This window comes from Callithrix jacchus, chromosome 3 (assembly GCF_049354715.1).
Source record: "Callithrix jacchus isolate 240 chromosome 3, calJac240_pri, whole genome shotgun sequence".
In the NCBI taxonomy this organism is placed as follows: domain Eukaryota; kingdom Metazoa; phylum Chordata; class Mammalia; order Primates; family Cebidae; genus Callithrix; species Callithrix jacchus.
In genome coordinates, this window is record NC_133504.1 from 115,454,769 (window position 1) to 115,477,500 (window position 22,732).

General features: G+C 39.8%; 1 protein-coding gene and 1 pseudogene across 6 annotated transcripts in view; both read left to right on the forward strand.

The window, feature by feature from the left end:
- Nucleotides 1–3,882: 3,882 nt before the first annotated feature.
- On the forward strand, nt 3,883–3,977 carry LOC144581978 (U6 spliceosomal RNA; annotated as a pseudogene).
- Nucleotides 3,978–5,689: 1,712 nt separating this feature from the next.
- The window catches only part of HNRNPD (heterogeneous nuclear ribonucleoprotein D), a 28,726-nt gene continuing 11,683 nt past the window's right edge, over nt 5,690–22,732 (forward strand). For 2 of the 6 annotated variants that reach the window (XR_008480168.2, XM_035293433.3), the window contains exons 1-7: nt 5,690–6,235; nt 8,086–8,142; nt 19,782–19,950; nt 20,576–20,737; nt 21,956–22,087; nt 22,507–22,606; nt 22,719–22,732. The exon at nt 22,719–22,732 is cut by the window's right edge and continues 133 nt beyond it. Coding sequence is in view for 4 of the 6 variants with exons in the window: in XM_035293433.3 (XP_035149324.1) it covers nt 6,003–6,235; nt 8,086–8,142; nt 19,782–19,950; nt 20,576–20,737; nt 21,956–22,087; nt 22,507–22,606; nt 22,719–22,732 (867 nt within the window). In the remaining 2 variants the exon portion in view is untranslated. The remainder of the gene's footprint in view (nt 6,236–8,085; nt 8,143–19,781; nt 19,951–20,575; nt 20,738–21,955; nt 22,088–22,506; nt 22,607–22,718) is intronic. The other 4 variants (XR_008480169.2, XM_035293436.3, XM_035293435.3 and 1 more) reach the window with 3 other exon arrangements.

Consider the following 22,732-nt stretch of genomic DNA (forward strand, 5'->3'; position numbering starts at 1 on the left):
TAGCTCTTTTGCAAAATCCTATAGCCTACAATAATGAACTGTACCAAACTCTCTCTCTACTATTTCCGGAAATGTAGCACCCTGCAGGTCAGCCCCAAGGGCCATCTACCCTCCATCTTCCAAGAACAATTTTATCCAATGACAAGGGGAAAATGTGGTGTTCCTTGGAAACTTAACAGGATGTAATGAGGTCAGTCACTTCCATGAGCTGACTCATCAGTCCACCCTTATTCATCCCTGAGCAGATGTATGGTGATATTGTGGAAAACCGTTCCTGGACACTCTGCCAAATAATTGGAGTGGTACTTGTGCTCTAATTCAACTGGCTATCCCTTTTACCCTGACATTTCATCAAACGGAAAAATAAAAAACATGACATCATAAAACAAGAGAAGCTTTTTCTTTTCGAGACTCAGGCAGAACAACTAAGCCAAGACATGTTAAGAAAGTCTGAAGAGGAAAAAGTATAAAGTTAAGAGGAGGAAACTGTACAAAGTAAAAAGTTCTTCAAAGTTTCCCTTCTTGTTAAAGAATACTAATAATATATGTCAGACTAACTTTCTTCAAAGCCTTCTTGATTTTTGCGAATAACTTTGTTAAGCCCTATCCTATACAGCTGTTAGATATAAGGGAGTAAGTACACTCTATGTCCTTGTACTTTAACCAAGATATTTAAGTACATAATACATTCAGTGTCCTTGTACTTTAATCAAGATATTTATGTTATTACTTTTCTAAGTCCTTTCAAAAGTAACTTCCTCTGCCTTCCTTATTTGGACTTCCTCTTTTCCTTTTGTTCTCCATTGCCTTTACCTATTTAGAAAAGTTTTTAAGTTGTTAGCCAATCGGGTTCAGTTTATATTGTGAAGTCTGGCTCCAACCAACAAAGATCGGACACAGCAGTAAGGACCCAATGCATAAGGAATAAATATGCCTGCCTTTCCTTTGTTCATTGTACTCTTGTGCAAGATGGCTGATGAGCAGTACCCTTTCTACAGAAAGTAAAATTGCCTTGCTGAGAAAACTTTTTGTCTGAATACTAAGTTTTCCTTGTGGTACCTAGGAACAAGCATTCTAACAGAGGGTGAACGAGGGGTGATATCAAAGATGATTCCCTGGTTTTTGACAGGAACAAATGGGTGGGTGGAGGTGTCATTTGCTGAGAAGAGGAAAACCAAAGAAGCAGATTTATAGGAAAGGTAGAGTTTAGTTTTGGACATTTTATGCTTGAGATGCCTGTGAACATTCAAGTGGGGATGTCAAATAGGCAGCTGGATATGTAGGTCTGGAATGAGAGAAGTATATTTCCTTATTATTTCTTTTTCTTTTTTAAAGAGGTGGTTGGTGGTGGCGGGGGGGAAGATTTCACTATATTGCCCAGGCTGAGCTTGAACTACTGAGATCAAAGGAATCTCCTCCCTCAGCCTTCTGAGTAGCTGGGACTACAGGCATGTGATCAGCTTTGTCTGAATTCTTTTTTGGGCTAGGTTTTAAAAAACTGTATCTAAAAGCAGACTATTGACAACCTCATGAGTAAGTAGAACTGACTCTACAGTATTAGACTTTGTTGCTGAAGTAAAATCTGACTTTTCAGACTTGATAGGGCTTTTTTTCTTTTTTTTGAGTAAAGTGAAGCTTCCTTATAACCAAAGGAAATGACAGAGAATGTTCACTGCATGGGCAATTGGTCACTTCACATAAAATCACAAGTTAACTCTCTAACAAAATGCTTAATTCCTACTGATGGTGTTCTGCAAATAGGTCCAGATAGGTTATAGGCTGTTTAACATGGTTGTAGAAGCAGGTCAGGTATGTGTACCTTGTATAAAAAAATGGGTTCTTGGCTGGGCATGGTGGCTCATACCTGTAATCCCAGCACTTTGGGAGGCTGAGGCAGGCAGATCACAAAGTCAGGAGTTTAAGACCAGCCTGGCTAGTATGGTGAAACCCTGTCTGTACTAAAAATACAAAAATTAGCTGGGTGTGCTGGCATGCGCCTGTAGTTGCAGCTACTCAGGAGGCTGAGGCAGAAGAATCACTTGAACCCAGGAGGTGGAGGTTGCAGTGAGCTGAAATCCTGCCACTGCACTCCAGCCTAGATGACAGAGCAAGACAAAAAAGGGTTCTTCTGGCTGTTTCTTCCACAGTTTATTCTAGGTTGCCAACTGGCATACATATCCTATTAATTCTTTAAAAATTTGAACACAGGGAACCTCCATGTGCATTTGTAGAATGCATCCAGCAGATTAACACTGTGACTTCCTTGGCTTAGGTGTATGCATCTTGTTCTAGGTAAAAGTGATTCCATTTAACTCTCAAATGGGCTTCATTTTTGGCCTTTTACAAGTGCTCTAGTTTTTGCCGCAGAGAATTATTGCTTTTAAAGGCTAAATTCAATGACAATCTAGCATTTTAGCATGTTATCTGAAACACACTGGGAATCTCCTAAAGCAATGGAATAGTTCATGTCCTATACATTGACAGGGGATATTGCTTCCTTCTAGTGTTTGGGGGCAAGTCCAATACAGCATCTCCAGCCACTTAATTAATCATTACCTATGAATGTGCAACAAAAAGTTTTGTTTCATCCTCTTCAAGAAATTTCATACATCAATCAGGAGGTTATTTGAAGAAGTGGTTTTTTGTTTTTCTGTTTTTGAGACAAACTCTTGCTCTGTTGTCCAGGCTGGAGTGCAGTCGGTGGCATGATCACTGCTCACTTTAGCCTTGACCTTTTGGACTCGAGCAATCTTCCTACCTCAGCATCCTGGGTAGCTGGGACCAGAGGCTCATGCTACCACACCTGGCTAATTTTTTTTTTGGTTTTTTTTTTTGAGACAAAGTCTCACTCTGTTGCCCAGCTGGAGTGCAGTGGTGCAATCTTGGTTCACTGCAACCTCTGCCTCCTGGCTTCATGCAATTCTCCTGCCTCAGCCTCCTGAGTAGCCAGAATTACAGGGGCGCGGCATCACCTCCAGCTCTTTTTTGTATTTTTAGTAGAGATGGGGTTCCACCATGTTGCCCAGGCTGCTCTCAAACTCCCAGCCTGAAGTGATCCACCCACCGTGGTCTCTCAGTGTTGGGATTACAGGCATGAGCCACTGCACCTGGCAAAAGAAATGGGTTAAACAAAAATGCCAGAGATGAAATGAGATGGTGTGGAGAATAGACTTTAAAGTCCCTGGAAGAATACCTAGTTTGCTTGAAAGCCCCTTAACCTAGGAAGTTGGACATACCATTTTCTTTGTCATTCTGTAATTCAACTGGCAATTCTATAGTGTGGATATATACTGTGTGTACGCGTATGTGTGTGTGTTAGGGAGGGAGGGATACCTAGAAGATACTGTTTATTTTCCAAGAACTCATGGTTTAGTAGAAAACTATGAGTAACAGAGGAAAAGATAAAGGACGGTGAAAAGCGGTAATTCTGCCTCAGGAAGCCTGAGAAGACTTCAAATAAATAGTAACGTTTGTATGTTTCTGATACAGGGTCTCACTCTGCCTTTCTCACTGCAGTCTCCACCTCCCAGCCTCAAGTGATCCTCCCACTTCAGCCTCAGGAGTACCTGAACAACAGGAACCACCACCACACCAGGCTAATTTTTTGTAGAGGCAAGGTCTCACTGTGTTGACCAGGCTGATCTCTAACTCCTTGAGGCAAGGAATCCTCCCTGCTTGGCCTCTCAAAGCGCTGGGATTACAGGCGTGAGTCACCGCGCCTGCCTGAAATTATAAGCTCTAAGCTTAAGTAATATTTCGCGGATACAGGAGCACATTCTGGACGCAGAGATCTTGACCATAATATGAAGGGCTACTCGTGATATGGACATCACATATACTCATAAAGCATATTGTAAAGATGCTAGCTTTAAAATCAGTCTTGTGCTCGCTTCCGCAGCACATATACTAAAACTGGAACAATACAGAGAAGATTAGCATGTTTAGATAAAAAAAAAAAAAAATCAGTCTTAGGTTGTCTGGAATTTTTGACATAAATTCTAAGAATTCCAGGAGCTCCTGAGCTCCATGAGAATAAAAATGAACCTTTTGGAAAAGTCACTATTACCAAAAGGTGGGCATGTCTAAGGATATCTTAAGACAAAAATAAATGATAATTACCCTCGCTTGAAACCAGAAATGATTAAATAGACTTCCCTTTAGTCAATCATTCTAGTTGTTTCTAACCAGGAATATATGGTTTGAGCACCATACCCACTTTTGCTTTGCTAATATTGTGGAGACAAATGTGCAATCACTACCACTTTAAGATAAACATTCTTGGTATCACCTTTATGTCAGTTGCTTATAACAGGAGTTTGGTAAGATTATATTTTTAGGACGTTTTCAGAATTTGACCTGTATTCTTAATTATTCTGTAATGTAAATTCTACTAACTTGATTCATAAAACTAATTTATAATCTTCCTTTGAGATTTTTGGATAGTGTTCAATTAATACAAATTCGTTTAACTACAGTGGAAAACAAATACTTAAACTCTTAAGGTTTTTGCTGGATTCTGCAAACTCGTCTTTGTTTTCCCCGTGCCCGAACACTTAGTCAACAGGCAAATAATTATTTGTTGACTACAGAGGTACCTAGAAGCTTCAATTTCTTCTAAAGATACTGCTGGAAGCAGTAAATCCCAAAGTCCGAATAATCCAGTCTGCAGCCAAGGCATAGGGAATATTTAACAAGTTTATAAAAAGTAATTTTACTGTTACCCTGAATGAAACGCCTAACGGTGTTACAAACAACCACAACAAAAAACAAACCAACAAAACCCCAAACTCATAAACCTCGTCAAGACGACTCACGGCATTTGTATGTTCTATGTGCAAGGACTGGAGAACACCCCAACTATTAGTAAACGAATCACGGTACATTTTAGAATCTTTAAACAACAAAATCAAAGCAAAAACAATGTTTTCATTAAGATATGCAAATTACCTGCTTCTTTCGACCAAAAAAAAATTTTTTTTCAGGAGAAAAGCAGGCAAACAAAAATCTTACTTGGAAAGCCACATCTTAAAAAGAAGCCCTATCGGCGCAGCGACGAAAGGCGAAAACCTCAATGTCACCCGGTCCCGGGTGGCGACGGCAGGGAGAGGAGTTGCGGCTATCACTGAGCGCGCGGCCAGCTGCGGCGCCTGGCTCCTAGCTCCGCGGGCGTCCGGGTGGACAGAGCCAGGGGCACAGGGCTGACACCTCAGAGCTAATTCCCTCCTCGAGCGCAAACATCCAGGCTTAAGCTGCCGCAGGGTGTGAGCGTCCCCTCCCCTGTCCGAACGCCGCAGAAGCACGGGGCACCGCCGCCTTTGGGGACGTGCAGCCACACCCCAGCCTGACGCGGCGGCTCTCGCCCGCTACTGGAGTGGTGGGGAGGGGTGAGTGGACTCCAGGAATCCTCGGAAGGGCGGGGGCGGAGGCGGAGGCACCGAGCCCCTCTAGCCGAGACTTCGAAACAGCACTCCTTGTTCTCGATGGTCCCCGCGCGACCGTCTTAGAGCACGACACTTCCGGTTCCTTTTAAAGGCCCCCCGCTGCACGAAGCGGAGCTTGAGAGGAAGGTATAAAGGGGAGCGAGAGGGCCGGACCGAGGAGGAAGGGAAAAAAACCAAGTGGAAGGGGGCGGGGGGGAGGCGCGAAGGGCGCGCTCTCGCGTCACGTGACCGGGACGCGCCGTTCTTCCGTCGGCCATTTTAGGTGGTCCGCGGCGGCGCCATTAAAGCGAGGAGGAGGCAAGAGCGGCCGCCGCTGGTGCTTATTCTTTTTCAGTGCAGCGGGAGTGAGCGAGAGTGTGCGCCGTGCGAGAGTGGGAGGCGAAGGGGGCAGGCCAGGGAGAGGCGCAGGAGCCTTTGCAGCCACGCGCGCGCCTTCCCTGTCTTGTGTGTTTCGCGAGGTAGAGCGGGCGCGCGGCAGCGGCGGGGATTACTTTGCTGCTAGTTTCGGTTCGCGGCAGCGGCGGGTGTAGTCTCGGCGGCAGCGGCGGAGACACTAGCACTATGTCGGAGGAGCAGTTCGGCGGGGACGGGGCGGCGGCGGCAGCAACGGCGGCGGTAGGCGGCTCGGCGGGCGAGCAGGAGGGAGCCATGGTGGCGCCGGCACAGGGGGCAGCGGCGGCGGCGGGAAGCGGAGCCGGGACCGGAGGCGGAACCGCGTCTGGGGGCACCGAAGGGGGCAGCGCTGAGTCGGAGGGGGCGAAGATCGACGCCAGTAAGAACGAGGAAGATGAAGGGTGAGTAAGGGGCAGCCCGGGATAGTCAGGCCCAACTAGTCCCCTCCCCCTCCTTATTCCCCCGCCATTAGGCCTGGTTCCCGCTCTCAGCCCATCCTCTGGGCCCCCATGCAGCTTCCTTGCACCGGTCTCCCCTTGTCTATGTTGGGTTCCCCGGACCTTCATTTCCTCCTTCCTCTGCCTGCTTATCGCCCCCTCCCCCATCACACACGTTTCCACCTTTAGCCGTCACCATGCTGCTCCTTGGCCCGCCCTCCCTTCCTCGCCATGGGTCTCCTCCCACTGACTTAGCCGCCAGGATTTTTTTCCCGCCTGTCGAGGGGTACCTTTTTTCTTTTCGCGCTGTCCCCTCTTTTTTCCTTTTTCTAAAGTCTTGGGCATGAAAACGCAGGTAGAGACAAAAAGCTTCCCTGTTTGTATTACTAAGGTTTATTTGGTGCTTCTCCGCCATCCAGAGACGATGCGATTGTTTATAAGCACATGTTTTGGGGAACGCGTAGGCTATCTACCTCTGCCTCTCCTGTGTCGGCTTCAGGCCGAATGTTTTCTTGGGATTTTGAATAAGTTTCGCCTTATGACTCTCCTCATTTTCTCCACCGTACGCTGTCGTACAATGGCATTCTTATATAGGCCCTACAATTTGACATGCAGACCAAATTGGGTCTGGTGAAATGCTCCGAGTTTCTTGTTGGTACGTTGGTTTTGCTCCGCGGGCCCCGCTTAAGTTCCTAGTCGATGGGGCCTGCACTTGACTGGAGCCGTTCCTATCTCCGGCCTAGTGTCTACCCTTCCCCCACCCCCCTGAGTTATTCTAACCGCGCACCCTTTCGCGCCCTCAGTTATTGGGTTCCCGAACTGTTAGTGCAGATTGTACTTTACTTTTTATGTGCAACTGAATTTTTTACAGCCCCCTTTTTTTTCGGTGCCCAGGATCCTATTTTGGTGTCTTAATTTCTGTTTCCCGCCCACTAAGGGAGGCCTATAGTCCTCTTAAGAGAAACAAATCCTGTTTTGTGTTGTAGGATACTGTTTTTTTTCCTTTTTGGTGCAGATTTCTTAGTATTAACTTGGTTCTTTTAAGTGGAGTAACAGTTGTGTATCCGACCTAAATCTGCATTTAGTGCATTAAAATGCTGCATTTGGGATTGGGAACATAATATGGGAGTTAGTAGGAGGGGCTAAATCGGGGTTCTTGGTTGGGTTTTCTTAGCTCCGATTACTGACTGATGATCGTGGGTTCATGCTTCCATTCCTTTTTGTAATGGGGAGGGGTGTGTGTGTGTGTGAATTTTTTTTTTTTTAACTGTAAGGAGAAAGTTGTTGGTGGATATAACAGTAAGATGTCGCTTTAACCCAGTATTAGTAAACACGATTTCCTTTACTGAGAAAGAGCACAAGGTTTGGAGGGAGAGTGGGGAGGGGAGAAGCACTTTGGAATATAAGATTTATTAAACCCAGCCTAGGCAGATTCTTGTCAGGCTGATGATAGTGCTGGTTTTGGGGGAGTGGTGGTGGGAAGGGAAACAGACTTTTAAAATTAAATAGAACTGACTTGAATTGTATATAGCTTATTTGGGAAAGGAAGATGTTAGATACTTGTAAATTTAAAGCCTTTAACATTTTGGTTTTCGTTTGCTGAACTGTTCTTTGGACAGAGGCACCAAAATGATTAAATGTATAACTTGCTGTTTGGGGCAGGCTTTGTGTTAGCCCTGATAAATCACAAAGCAGCTGACATTGTAGTTTACCTACTGTTGAAGTGTAAATGAATTAAAGTTTTTAACCCTAACAGTGTCGAAAACTAAAACTAGAATTTTGATTGGTTGCTGTACCGGTTGTTAATTCCCTAGCCATTCAAACTCCTCCCCACGACACACTGAAGCAGCGACGGCACAGCGGGAAGAATGGTAAAACTTTTAAATTTTATTTCTGTATTATAAAGGTTTCAGTAATCATAACATGCAGAGGTTGTGTATTGGTTAGTTGCCCACTGATCCCCAGGAAATTCTAGATGATAGTACAGTAGGCTTGTACCTGGGATATATATCTTTTTAGGCATCATATGTAATCTTTGGGCAAAATTGATGCCGTTACATGGTATTTGGTCTGTGGTAATGCATGTAGTTGCAGTTTGGCAATTTAAGCTAAACATAATTAGTAACGATATTTTTATATCTGAGCAAGAAAAAATATTACTGTAATCTCCACATTTGATTTATTTTAAGATGAAAAATATTTTTGTTGGAATTCTAAGTTTAATGCTAAATGTGAAGACTACTTGATATAAAATGTTGTGTTTAAAATGTCATGCATGTTATACTGAAATATTCTGGAGATGTCTGAAGCAGTTCTTTAAGCAGTTCTTTAAGCAGCACTGTGTATTATGCAAAAATGCTTGTCTTTTATTACCTACCATATTTGTAAGTAGACCTTTAATAAAAATTGTGTGTGTGTGTGTGTGTGTATACACACACACCATTCAAAGGTGGGCTAATGTGGCTTTCCACTACAGCTCTTACCAGATTTTTTATTTTCAGTGTGATTTGGCTGGAATATTAATTACAGTTGGTTGACATGTATTCACAATTGCATGACTTCTCTTTGGAGGCTGGTAGGTTGAGTATTGTTCTTTTTATCCACCCTTCCCCCTTCCCCCTTCCCTAAATGTCAGTCTTTCTGCCTTTAGGATTATATTTGAATTTTCAGGGGTTTAAACACCACCACTGGAGATGAGAGGGTCACTAACTTGCAGGCAGTTGTCTTATATCTTTATAAGCTACATTCTAAGAGTCCACTTAGGGTAATATCTAAAGATTTGCTTATTACTGTATTCTTATCCACTGAAATCAGTCCAGCTTTATGTTGGAGAAAAAGCAGACTGGAAACAGTAGGCAAGGGGAAAAGCAAAAAGGAAAAAAAAAGACACTGGAGTCACAGTTTAGATGAACGTTATTCCCATATTTGGTGAGCGGTGAGCACTTAACAGCTCAATTTCACTGCTAGCTAATAATGGCAAATTAAACTATAACTGTATTTTTTTGATATTACTCCATTAAATATTTTGAATCTCATGTATGTAATTGTTTCCAGTAATCTGAAATGATGATAAACAGATTTGAAGATCAGTGTTTTCACTCTTTAAAGATAATTGCTCTTGCCCTGTTACCTAAAACGATGTAAAATATTACAACTTTTTTGAATGATTAGGAAAAATGGACAATATATTAATAGTAAACATTTTAGATAGTCACCAGTTGTCATTTACTGAAAATAAAATTTTACCCAGGTTGACTTTAAAATTACACATTAAAATAATGTAAGTCTCATTTTTAGGGGTCTAACATTTGACTTAACTGTCTAATCATGCAGCCCCATCCTGTTCTAGACAGAAAGCCTTTCTTTTTGAATGAAAAACCTCCAGACCTAAATGTGTGTGTGTGTGTGTGTGTGTGTGTGTGTGTGTGTGTGTCTCTCTCTCTCTCTCTCTACTTGCCACTCTATCTGTCCCTTTCTTTGTCCCATTTTGAGGGATAATATATGGTGACAGATTTATAGTCTTAGTAGTGGGTATAAGACTGGTCAATAGATACAGTATCTAAATTGAATTTCTTAAACACAGTTTTGTGTGCATTTTCTTCTACAAATCTGAGAATAAAGTGATTATGATTTCATCCTAAAATACTTAAAAAATCAATTGGTTTTAGAATCGATATTTTTCCTTTTGCATGTAAGAATGGACAGCTGATTTTAGGAAGGCATGCCTGTTATACCTCTAGTGGCTGTTTCTATAGTTTACTATGGGACTTAATAGAATAAGTAATTATTTCCATAGTATGACTTCTTGAGTTACTCTTTCCAACATTAACATCCGTAGTTTTTACTTAAAAGCATTGGAATTTCTCATTTTACTTTGTGGTGTGGACACATTCCCTTCTCTGCAGTGCTGCAGTTCATTTGGGGTAGGTACTTTAAAATTGCTTAGTGTCTGGCAAAATATACATACCGTGTAGCAAGCTATCTGGGGGCAGAGTTTTTAAAATCTAAAAATTAGTGGAAACTGCAGTGTTGCGTTAACTTTGAGATAGTTTTATAAGGTAGGTACAATGACTTTCCTGCATTGGATTGGGTAGGAAGCAAAATAGTCCCCCATTCACTACGCCTAAGTCTAGCAATACTTCTTTAATAGCAGGACAGTAGATCTGGTCCTTTTAATGGTTAATGTAAAATGAGCTCAAGTGTGATTCTTCCTATTTGGGAATTTGTGAATCCTGCTGTACTTCGCCTCCTGTCTAATGATAAAAGACTAGGCTCATGTTTTTGCTTTAAATGTTTGAGATTATGGTTTTATACCTTAGTGTTTCTGGGGCGATCTGAATGTCGTTTGTAAAATAATTACTTTTAGAGTAGTCTCATGCCAAATTTACTAGCCTTGATTCAGTACAGTTGGGTTTACTGTATGTAGTAAAGTTGAGACCCTGAGTAGATTGGTCTCACTCAGCGTTAGCATTCTTGGAAGCCTTTGACAAATTTTCTCAGTTAAAAATTCCAAAAATTGATGCCCCCAGATCTTGAGATGAACATTAAGGGAGAAGAGTTAAATACTTTTTATTGTAAATTTTTTTATGAAAGATACTAAAAATCTGGTAACTTTTAAGTTTGGAATTGGAGAATGTCATTGAAGTTTTTCAGTGCTTGTTTTTGAGATACACGTACTTTGCTTATCTGGGGCTTTTCCATGTGACCCCTTCCAGAAACTCAGTGTATCTTTTTAATATTCCTGGGTACTCTGCCATCTGTCCTAAAACATAATATTAGGGTAAGGCTGCTCTAATACAAGAACATTTGAGGCTACTGTTCGGTGTGTGATTTATGGCAAACATGAAGGATGTGATTAGTTTTAGCCTTCAAGTGATAATACGTACCATGCTTGAAAGCATTTAAAAAGGAATAGAGTAATAACTTTTTTCCCATTCCGCTTGAAGCTGTGCACTTCAAATGTGTGCACATTTAAAATGGAGTGAAACATAACTTCTGTTAGTCCAAGCTTGATTTGACTTCAGTTCTGCTTCAACGTTTTAGTAGATAGGGGCACTGAACTGGATGCTGAAAGCCTGGGATCTCTTTCTGTTGCTTCATTTTCAACAGTGTGGTTTCAGGTAATACAACATGTTTGTTATTTGGTTTGCTGATCTGTGTGTTGGAAACAATGTTCACCACAGGAAGATTGACTACATAGCCTGCTTTCATAGCTTGTGTGTATTTATCCAGTGCCCTAATAGTTGATACTGCCAGTGATTTACTCCTGTGGAGTAAAGGTAAGCATGTTTTAGTTTCTGGAGTATTTTATTGTACTTTGGAGCTAGGTATTTAAGACTATTTGGGGGTGGGGAGGGAAGACTCCTATTTACTGGTGCTATTTGGCCAGTAATCAAGGTGTTTAAGTATTGGGTCGTGCACTGTAAACTCCTGCTTATCTAGACTTCAGACTACTACAGAGCCCACACAGCCAGGAATTCTGTCTCCCCATTTAGTCTTACGAGAAAGATGGATGAAGCCGTGAGAAAATACATTTAAAAAGCAACCAACAGACAATGTCATGGAATGAATCTCCTCCAGATTTTTCCTTAAACTTTTGAAAAGTAACGTGATTTTAAAACATTGGAAAATTCTAAAAATTCATCAAGGGAAAAGTTATTTTCTGACTTGAGCATTGATACCTAAATTGATTTCCAATAGATTTTATAGAATTGTGAATATGTAGTAATCTCAGTTAACCAGAACTTTAACCTTTAGGTTAAGGAAAATACTTATTCCTTAATCTCTAGGTAAATGGGAGTTTACCTTACAAAGCTGATTGAGAGCTTACTTAAAACATAAACATACAAGATGTCATTTGTTCCTTGTAATGAAATGAAAAAAGGGAGATGTTGGATTAAGCATTTAAAGGTCATTAAAAAACATAGTGGCTCATGCCTTTAATCACTATTAGAAGTCGGAGGTGTGAGGATCATTTCAGGCCAGGATTTCTAGACCCGCTAGGCAACATAATAAGACCCCTGTCTCTTAAAAAGAAAAATTAGCTGAGCGTGTTCTGGGGGCGGGGTGTGCCTGTAGTTTTAGTAGCTACTCAGGAAGTGGAGGTGGGAGAATCTGTTGAGCCCAGGAAGGAGCTCAGGGATGCAGGAAGCTATGATGGAGCCAGGGTGCTCTGATAGTGAGACCTGTTCTGTTAAAACAAATGTTTACTATTTTTAGGCCAGCTGTGGTGGCTTGCGCCTGTAATCTCAGCCCTTTGGGAGGCCAAGGTGGGTGGATCACCTGAGGTCAGGAGTTAGAGACCAGCCTGGCCAACATGGCGAAACCATCTCTACTAAAAATACAAAAGTTAGCCGAACGTGGTGGCACATTCTGTAGTTCCCATTACTCAGGAGGCTGAGATGGGAGAATCGCTTGAACCCTGAAGGCAGAGGTTGCAGTGAGACAAGATTGTGCGACTGCATTCCTGCCTGGGTGGCACAGCAAGACTCTGTCTCCAAAAAAAAAAAAGTTTATTTAAAAAACTGTAATGTTGACTGGGCATGGTGGCTCACGCCTTAATCCCAGCACTTTGGGAGGCTGAGATGGATCACCTTAGGTCAAGAGTTTGAGACTAACCTGGCCAACATGGCAAAATCCCATCTCTATTAAAAATGTGAAAATTAGCTGGGCGTGTCGTGGGCATCTATAATCCAGCTCCTTGGGAGGCTGAGGCAGGAGAATAGCTTGAACCTGGGAAGCAGAGGTTGCAGTGAGCTGAAATTGCGCCATTGCACGCCAGCCTGGGCAGCAGCCTGGACTCCATCCTCCCCCCCAAAAACTGTCATATTTCATTTATTAGATATTTATGTTTTCAACTTCATTTTTTAATAGTCATTTAGTTCATTCTAAAATCTGAAGGAATGAGATTTAATACAGAGAAATTAATCTTGCTTTGAAAATGTTTGGTCCATTGTATATTAGTCTTGAATAAAAATAAGATTCCTTTTCATCTTACCTTGAAAATGTCATGTAGAAAAAGCTGGGGAAGAGGAATACCTATTCTTTAATAATGGGGAAATAATACCAAAATTTATATTTTTATTGACTAAAGTGTTTTTTGGGGGAAAATTTGTTTATTGACCTTAATGTCTCATTAGTTTTAAATAGTTAAAAAAAAAAAAAGGGTAAGTGTGGTGGCTCAGGCTTTTAATATAGCACTTTGGGAGGCTGGGGTGGGCAGATTGCTTGAGCCTAGGAGTTCTGGACCAACCTGGGCAACATGGTGAGACCCTGTCTCTACAAAAATAAATAAATAAATAAAAAATTAGCCAGGCCTGGTGGTGTGCACCTGTTGTCTCAGCTACCCAGGAGCCTGAGGTGGGAGGATTGCCTAAACCTGGGAGGCAGAGGTTGAAGTGAGCCAGGATTGCACCACTGCACCACAGCCCAGCAGTAGAGCCAGAGACTATCTCAAAAAAGTGGTTTTCATGAATTATATATCAAATCAGATCTAAAAAGCCTGGTTAGTATTTGAACTCACTTAAAGCTTGTCAAGCTCTCTCCCAGGGTAGTTTTTATACAGCTTCTAAAATAACTACCAATATTATCTAGCTGCATTGTAACCTCCTCCCTTCCCCTTAGATAACTAGTGACTTAGCTTTAGTTTGTCATTTTAGGGTTTTAGAAGAATAATTATGATGGATAAAATACTGGAAAAATTCAGTAAGGATTAATGGTGCGCTTGAGTAACATTACTTTAAAAGGTGACAGTGATTGGTCAGTTATATTATATACCTGAAATGCCTATCAGGTTGACATTCTGTTGTATTTTTTTAAACTGTCAGAACTTGTTATAAAGCCACATATGTAAGATCATACGTTGTTAGGAAGTGATTAAAAGTTAAAGGGTTGGCTGGGTGTGGTGGCTCATGCTTGTAATCCCTGCACTTTGAGAGGCCGGTCACTTATGTCCAGTAAGTCAAGACTAGCTTGGGCAACACAGCAATACTTCGTCTCTTAAAAAAAAAAAAAGTGAAGTTAGAGAACACACAAAAAGAATACTGTTCCAAAATTGGGAGTGAGTATAATGGCTAACATTTTACCTTGAATAAGGTGTTTCACAATAAAGACTTGTTAGGGGGAGGTATCTTGGAATAAAATACTTAGTATTGACTTGGGAGTGTTAAAAACCTAGTGGCCTAAATCGTCCAGAGAATAAGTTTATTGACGGGGGAAAGCCAGGATTATTTAATTGGAACATTTTCCACCAGCCAGGATTGCTCCATATTTAGTCTTTTATATTTTAAATTATTCTTTACTAAAATTACTGGCATAAATGTAGACAGTCATCAAGGTGATTTTTGAAATACCACCTAATTTTTAGTTTATATATTTTTTATATGGACCATTTAAAAATGTCTGGGTTACTTCAAGTCAGCAGCATTGAAAATATTAGAAAACTCATTGTGGCCTTTTCCTTTTAGTATTGGAAAGTTTACAAAGCATATGCAGTTAAAAAAAGCCATTGAGTAAATAAAGTTTGCTTCATTACATTATGTTTAGATAGTGCTTATAGTGCTGTACCCCTTCAAAATAGTAACTTTTATCTATCACTTGCAATCTGTGTCAGACTGTTCTATCTCCTTTAAGTGTTAACTAGTTTAACCCTCTGCAAATATCTGAGGTAGGCTCTTTTTACAGATGGGGAAACAATCTTGGACTTTTATATTTTTTCTTAATGTTACACAGTAAGAGGCAGGGGGCCAGGTGCAGTGGTTGATGCCTGTAACTCCAGCACTTTGGGAGGCCGAGGTGGGCAGCTTGAGCCCAGGAGTTCAAGACCAGTCTGGGCAACATAGTAAAACCTGATCTCTCCAAAAAAAATGCAAAAATATTAGCCGGGCACGGTGGTGGGTGCCAGTAAGTCTGAGCTACTGGGGAGGCCGAGGTGGGAGGACTGACTGAACCCAGGAGGTCATGGCTGCAGTGAGCTGTCATGGAGCCACTGTACTCCAGCCTGGGGGAGAGCGAGACCCTGTCTTAAAAAAAAGGCAGGGATAGGGTTAAAACCCAGGCAGTTTTTCTTTATTGCCTCTAAACTTGCTTGCATTAAAAGATGATAAAATGTCCCAGTAAGCAGCCTAAATTCTTGAATGATACTACGTAACATTTGGATAGTCATCTATGTTGAATTGTGTAACTTTATGCTTGTCATTTAATTTTACAATTTGGTATAAGCCAATGTGAAAGTAAGGAGACTATTGTTGAGTAGGTGTTGTAAACTGAACACCATATTCAGCCTTGGGGTGCTGAATATTTAGTTCATAGCTAGGATTAAGAAATTCACCTATGTTAATAAAATACTGTGGATGAAGTCCTGCGTTTTAATTGAGATCAATTCACTTACAGCTAAGGATCAAAGTTTAAACTTACATTGCAGCATTAGGGGCTATCCTTGTTGCTGGTTGAACAAGTCTTAGTCGTTTTTAATGTGGCTGCTTAGGGTTTTTTCTGAGGTTCTACTTCATTGGAAAGTGTTTGCATGTACACAAGAGTGACAGCAATATGAAACTCTTTGTTTGTATTCAAGGCAGCAGAGGTAAGCTGGATGGATAATATATGTGGAAAAGCAAGATACAGTTATACAATATATATAGATAATTTAAATTATTACCTCATGCCATCAGTTTGAGGGAGAGCATGTATCCCAACATTGTGGAGACTAAGTGCTCATTTATCCATAATTAAGATAAGCAAGCTTCCCCACTGTACTATAAAGTTAGAATTTGGGGCTGGGGTGGTAACCTTACACCTTTAATCCCAACCCTTTGGGAGGCTGAGGTGGGCAGATCACTTGAGGCCAGGAGTTAAAGGCTAGCTGAACGTGGGGAAACCCCGTCTCTACTAAAATACAATAATTAGTCAGGCGTGGTGACGCAGCCTGTAATCCCTCCCAGGGAGGCTGAGGAACGAGAATCATTTGAATCTGGGAGGTAGAAGTTGCAGTGAGCCAAGATCGTGCCACTGTACTCCAGCCTGGGCCAAAGAGTGAGACTGTTCCAAAAATAAAATAAAAAATAAAAATAGCTGGGTGTGGTGGCTCATGCCTGTAATCCCAGCACTTTGGGAGGCCAAGGCGGGCAGATCACGAGGTCAGGAGATCGAGACCATCCTCCTGGCTAACACAGTGAACCCCTATCTCTACTAAAAAAAAAAAAAAAAAAATTAGCTGGGTGTGGTGACACACGCCTGTAGTCCCAGCTACTTGGGTGGCTGAGGCAGGAGAATCGCTTGAACTCAGTGAGCTGAGAACGAGCCATTACACTCCAGCCTAGGTGACAAAGTGAGACTCTGTCTCAAAAAAAAAAAAAAAAAAAAAAAAAGATGGAATGGAATATGTTCCATTTAGTAAAGATGGGATGGATTTGGTACAATTTATGTTCATCGTAGCATACTCACCTTTTGAGCAACATTTTTTTTTTTAAAGGCTAAGCGTAACTTGAGAACAGCCTTTCTTAATTAGAGCAGAAGAAAAAGCCAGAGTGCTTTTGGACTGCCAAAATATTAATTTATCTCGAAGAAGAGCCACTTGTTGCTTAGAGACTTCTGACTTTATACAGAATTTGTAAAGTTTGAGAGCTGGCTACTTTGCAAAATGAAAGGGAAACATTTTAGAATAGCAGCTGGTGATTGATCTGGCAAAAATGAAAAGTAGAACTTGTGAAAAAATGAGATGCACTTGGTGTATGAATACCTAACTTTAGAAGACCTTGTGGGTAGTCTAAATCAGTGTAATAGTGGTGACTGAGCCGTAAAGTGTTAAATCATGATTATTTGAAGTATAAGAAGGCAGAAAAGTGTGATGGTGTTAGAAGAAAATTTCATTTCAAATGGTTGAAGGTTAAAAACAATTGGGAAAGGATTAGAGAGGGCAGGCACTGCTTTAAGGAAGGTGGAATACTTGGCTCCTTATTCTCCAAAAGTGCTGGATAAGTGGTTTTAAATATTCTGGATAAGTGATACTTGATTATTTAGGAGGGATTAGTATCTTCAGTGAACCTTGTAGCTCTAAGGTAGGCATGTTTAAACAACTACCATACTAAATGTGGGGAGTACATTTGGAAAGCACTTTGCTGGGCCAGCTGATGATATGCTTATGTAATATTTAAGAAAATCTGCTTATTGTCTGAAAAACATTTGGGGCTTCAGAATAATAGTACAACATGCCTCATGGTATTTTAATTTATTCATTTGTAATTGTTTTCTGTTTCTTAATAATTTTAAATTAAGGATATTTTCCCGATATAAACATTGCTTTTTGGTTAAATAAAATCAAAACTAGTTCTGTCTCCATATCTGAATAGACTAGAGAATTTTCTTGCCTTTCAACTTTAGCTTAAAAAATGTTTTTCTTAAAACTGTTGTGTTCAGGCTGAAATACTTTCAAACTTTGTTATTATTGAGAACTTTCTGTAATCACTGAAAGGGTAATTTAATAGTTAAATCTCAACTTAATCGAAGTTGTTTCTGTTGTGGAACTTGCATTGGACATCTTAGCAAGAGATCATTGCTTTATAGTCATTTCTTTTTCTCATTACAAAGATAGTATCCTCACCTTTATGGGTGAATGTGGGTTAATAACTTATGTCTAAAGGAAGTATTCTGGACCTGTAACTTAAAAATACGGTGTTTTTAGCAAATTATATAAATAAAGATTGTACATTAGAAGGTACACTATTCAAATTAAAATATATATTGAGAAAATAACTCAAATTTCTTCCATGGAATTGGCAAGAAGTAAACATTTCAAATACACAAAACATGATGGTTGTCTTTGTTATGTTCATTTGATTATAAAATACCAGAGTTGTTTTATACATGCTACTTCAAACCTGGAAACTTTGAGGAAGTCCTAAATATTAAGCATATAAATGGTCCAGTTCTAGAATAAATTTTGAAAAACTAACCTGAAGTGGGAAGTGCAGTATATACATCACACTTCTTTTGCACTAAAAGTTTGCTTTGTCAGTAGAAGTAAAACAAGTCTGTCTGGCGCGGTGGCACACGCCTGTAATCCCAGCACTTTGGGAGGCTGAGGTGGGGGGATCACCTGAGGTCAGGACTGACCAACATGGAGAAACCCCACCTCTAGTAAAAATAAAAAAATCAGCCTCGGAGGCTGAGGCAGGAGGCAGGAGGTGGAGGTTGCAGTGAGCCGAGATTGCGCCATTGCGCTCCAGCCTGGGCAACAAGAGCAAAACTTCGTTTGTATTAAAAAAAAAAGTCTGTGGTAAGATTGTAAGATCAGTAACACCTCAGTTAATCAGGTGTCTTCAAGGAAGTGAAGAAAAACCCTGCTTCTCAAAGGATAATTGGCCTTTTATTCCAAGAATGGGCCTTAGCTGGCAATATCTTGAAAGCCCACAAGATGGAGATGTTTCCTTATGAAAGGCCTTTAATTTCTTTATGGAGCTGAGTTAGTGTCACATCCTGGCCCCACGCATGACCCCTCCCCAGTAAAAAAACATGAGAAAATGTTGAGCAAGTCTGATTTGATTCCCATGGTAAAATTTTTAGCCATAACATAACAAATTCTGACAGTTTACCCTTAAAATTAAAAATCTCCAGTCCTGTCTTTTTAAAGGGTAGAAGGTAGGTATAGGGTAGCCTTTATTTATTTACTTATTTGCACAAAGGGAGCATATGTAAAACTGCCAGATCTGAACTTTCTGGTGTTTTGCTGTAATGTTTAGTAATATTTCATCTTAAAATCTTTCATTTTGAGTATATATACCTTTGGTCTTAGAGGGTCTTGGTGGTTTTTGATTACCACCCGTCACTTTTTGCGTTTTAAAGGCTTAAATACTTTATTGCTGGTTAACTGAGGTTCTACTGTAAATGAATGATCTAAGTTAATTAGTGGATTGTACTTCAATGGATAATTTTCACTAAATTGTTTACACTGCACATTACTTTTGTCTTAAGGACTCTTAGCACATCAAAATAATTGGTTCACAACTTAATTGTGAGATGTAGAATTTTCCATTTTATGTGCTGAGAGTTTTGTTAATGAAGAGAACTGTTAGAAAAGGAGCTTCAGCATAGACACCAATGCTGGTTGCTGAGATCAGTGGGGAACTGCATAGCCTTTTGACAAGTTTTAATGAACATTTGGAAGAGAAACTTGAAGCAAAGAAGCTAAGGTTCTGTCTTGCTGTTATCTATTTAATTTAATCTAAGAAAAATTTTTAAGTACAGTATTTTTACTTTGGGTATACATTTATCTTTTAGGAAGTTGGAAGACTTAATTTGCTGCTTGCTCACTATTTTGTAACTATTCAGGAGCAGCAGTAATAAGCTAGCTTTTTGGAATAGGATGTTCCTGATGTGTGGTTACGTAGGAGCAATGATGTTTTAATATACTGCCCAGTAAACTGGTGCAGTTTGGAAAAGGTGTGTTATTTATGTGGATAATATTTAAGGCAATTTTTTTTTTTTAGCATTTTAATACTGCTTTTTGTCTTTACAGGAAAATGTTTATAGGAGGCCTTAGCTGGGACACTACAAAGAAAGATCTGAAGGACTACTTTTCCAAATTTGGTGAAGTTGTAGACTGCACTCTGAAGTTAGATCCTATCACAGGGCGATCAAGGGGTTTTGGCTTTGTGCTATTTAAAGAATCGGAGAGTGTAGATAAGGTAGTGTGTTATGTGTTCTGATCAGTTAATAATATAAAATATTAACATGGATAGTTTGATACAATGAGTTTGCCTATTTTTGGTTTCCCCTTTTGATAGTATAGGAAGGAAGATAATAGTTCTTGCTAATACATTTTATGCAGATAGAGGCAGGTTTAGGAATTGTTTTCTGAATAATTTGTGTTGCAGGCGCTACTAACTTTTAAAATTAACTTTAAAGATACCATAGACTTATAGATGCCTGATTAAAAGGATGTGTTTTAACAGTTCACAGAAATACGTATTTTGAAATTTTGTTAGGCCAGCAACTTTTAACTGAATCATTATTTTGATCCTGGCTAAAGGGACGTAGCAGTCATGTTTGTATATATTGCTGACAGTTAAAAGGTAATGGTTATTTAGTAATTGGTTACATTTGTGTATTTCCTACCATCCTTAAGATGTAAACACTAATATGTGTTGGTTGATATGACATCACCACCATGACTTGACAGTTTAATCTTGAGCAAGTCAACATATACCTGGCATTACCTGTATTTAACTATAGCTACTTTTAAGTAAGTTAATATTCTCTGAACTTTAGTTAAGATACATTTTTTTTAAATGAAAACTTCAATTTCCTTAGGTTATGGATCAGAAAGAACATAAATTGAATGGGAAGGTGATTGATCCTAAAAGGGCCAAAGCCATGAAAACAAAAGAGCCGGTTAAAAAAATTTTTGTTGGTGGCCTTTCTCCAGATACACCTGAAGAGAAAATAAGGGAGTACTTTGGTGGTTTTGGTGAGGTATGTTATAACTGTTTTGACCCAGTTTATGTCAAAATTAGTGTGAATGTGATTGTCCCATTAAGTGGACTCAAAGTCACTGGGCTTTTCAAAGCTGTTAGGGCAGATTGTGTGATTTGTTTTTGAATGAGTATGTTGTAAATACTTTATTAGCAGGTCTTTGAAGGTTGGATGATGTGGTTTTTTATTTCCATTGAGCACCTATTCTGTGGAAAGTATTTCTGGGGTAGAGTATACAAAGATGAAATAGAAGAAATAAATTTTCTTGAGAAATTTATCAGATTAGAAGAAGTAAAAACAGACACAAGAGGAAGAAATTCACTTGTTCAGAATAGGAAAGGAATTAAGAATAGGGTGTAGCGCCTTATTAATTGAAACACATTTATAAGTGCCCATTTAATGAGAGTAGTAACTATAGACTCATTAGTAAGACTGGACGCGATGGCTCATGTCTGTAATAATCCCAGCACTTGGGAGGCTGAGGAGACCAGGAGTTGAAGACCATCCTGGGCAACATAGTGAGAACCGTCTCAATTAAAACAAACTTAGACTCATTAGTGAAATAGATAATAGAGGTTTTTTTAAATGAATTAATGATTTAAAGCCAAGTTGAGAAATTTGTGGGCTTGGGCTCCAGATACAACCTGCAGATATTTATTGCTTGGTTCAAACAATACATGTTTTTTTATTACTGAGGATTTGAGATATTGCACACAAAATGCAGTATCCAGCTTTTCTTAAATATTTGCAAGAGCATGCAGCATTGGAACTAACACTGCCCTTCTACACAGTAGCATCTCTAAAACTGAGTAGTAGCTTCCACATTGGTTTGGGGATGTAACTCTCCAGTTTTTAGTAGTCCTCACCACTCTACTACTTTCTGTTTTCTCTCAAATACATTTTTATTTCGTTTTTCTTAAATTTGACTGTTTTCTTCTTGTTCGTTGTCACCATTTGAGTTTGTGACCCTTGAGTTTAGGTAGGAAATGTCAGTAACCTGGTGTTGGTAAATAGTTGTGAAGACCTTAGATGGAATGGATCTTCTAATTTAAAGAATTCCTTAAAAGGATTAGAATAAACAGGAAGAAACAGGAGATGAATAGCTTCAGTGCGAAATACATGTTTTCTATGTGCATTTCCCCCCCTCTAAATGTGTGTGTGTGTTTTAAGATCAATAAAATGCGAGCTAGCATGTTAAAATTTGCTTTTTAATATCAGGTGGAATCCATAGAGCTCCCCATGGACAACAAGACCAATAAGAGGCGTGGCTTCTGCTTTATTACCTTTAAGGAAGAAGAACCAGTGAAGAAGATAATGGAAAAGAAATACCACAATGTTGGTCTTAGTAAAGTAAGTTAAGCATCTTTACTTGTAGAGAAAACTAGCTGTTATAAAGAATTTAATAATTTATCTTTCTCTATAAAGGCTTAAGTTCTTTGCATGCTTTAAAAACTTCTCTTTGGTTACTTATCATTGAGCAGCTTTTTGTGGGGAGCAGGACGGGTACATTTGTTATTTTTAGTGTTTTTGTCTGGGCTTTTACAAAAATATTTTTTAGGACTTAACAAGTAGAATAAAGTAACATCTCTAGCCAAGTACTCATAAGTGATTACTCTTAGGTAGTAAAGATCGATTTAATTAATAAACTGAGGAAAAGTTTCAAATTAGCGTACTCTATTTAAACACATTGGCTATCCTGGTTATTAGAAACTTGTTGAGCAACTTTTATTTTCTTGAGTCAATTTAATAATGTAATTTTTCTCTTTTAGTGTGAAATAAAAGTAGCCATGTCGAAGGAACAGTATCAGCAACAGCAACAGTGGGGATCTAGAGGAGGATTTGCAGGAAGAGCTCGTGGAAGAGGTGGTGGTAAGCTAGAGCCTAAGTTTACTCTGTCTTAAGCTTTTCTGCTTTTTAATTATCCTGAAGTAAAGATCTTTGCTGATCTTCTGACTTTAGTGAACCTATTAATGTGCTGCAGGCCCCAGTCAAAAC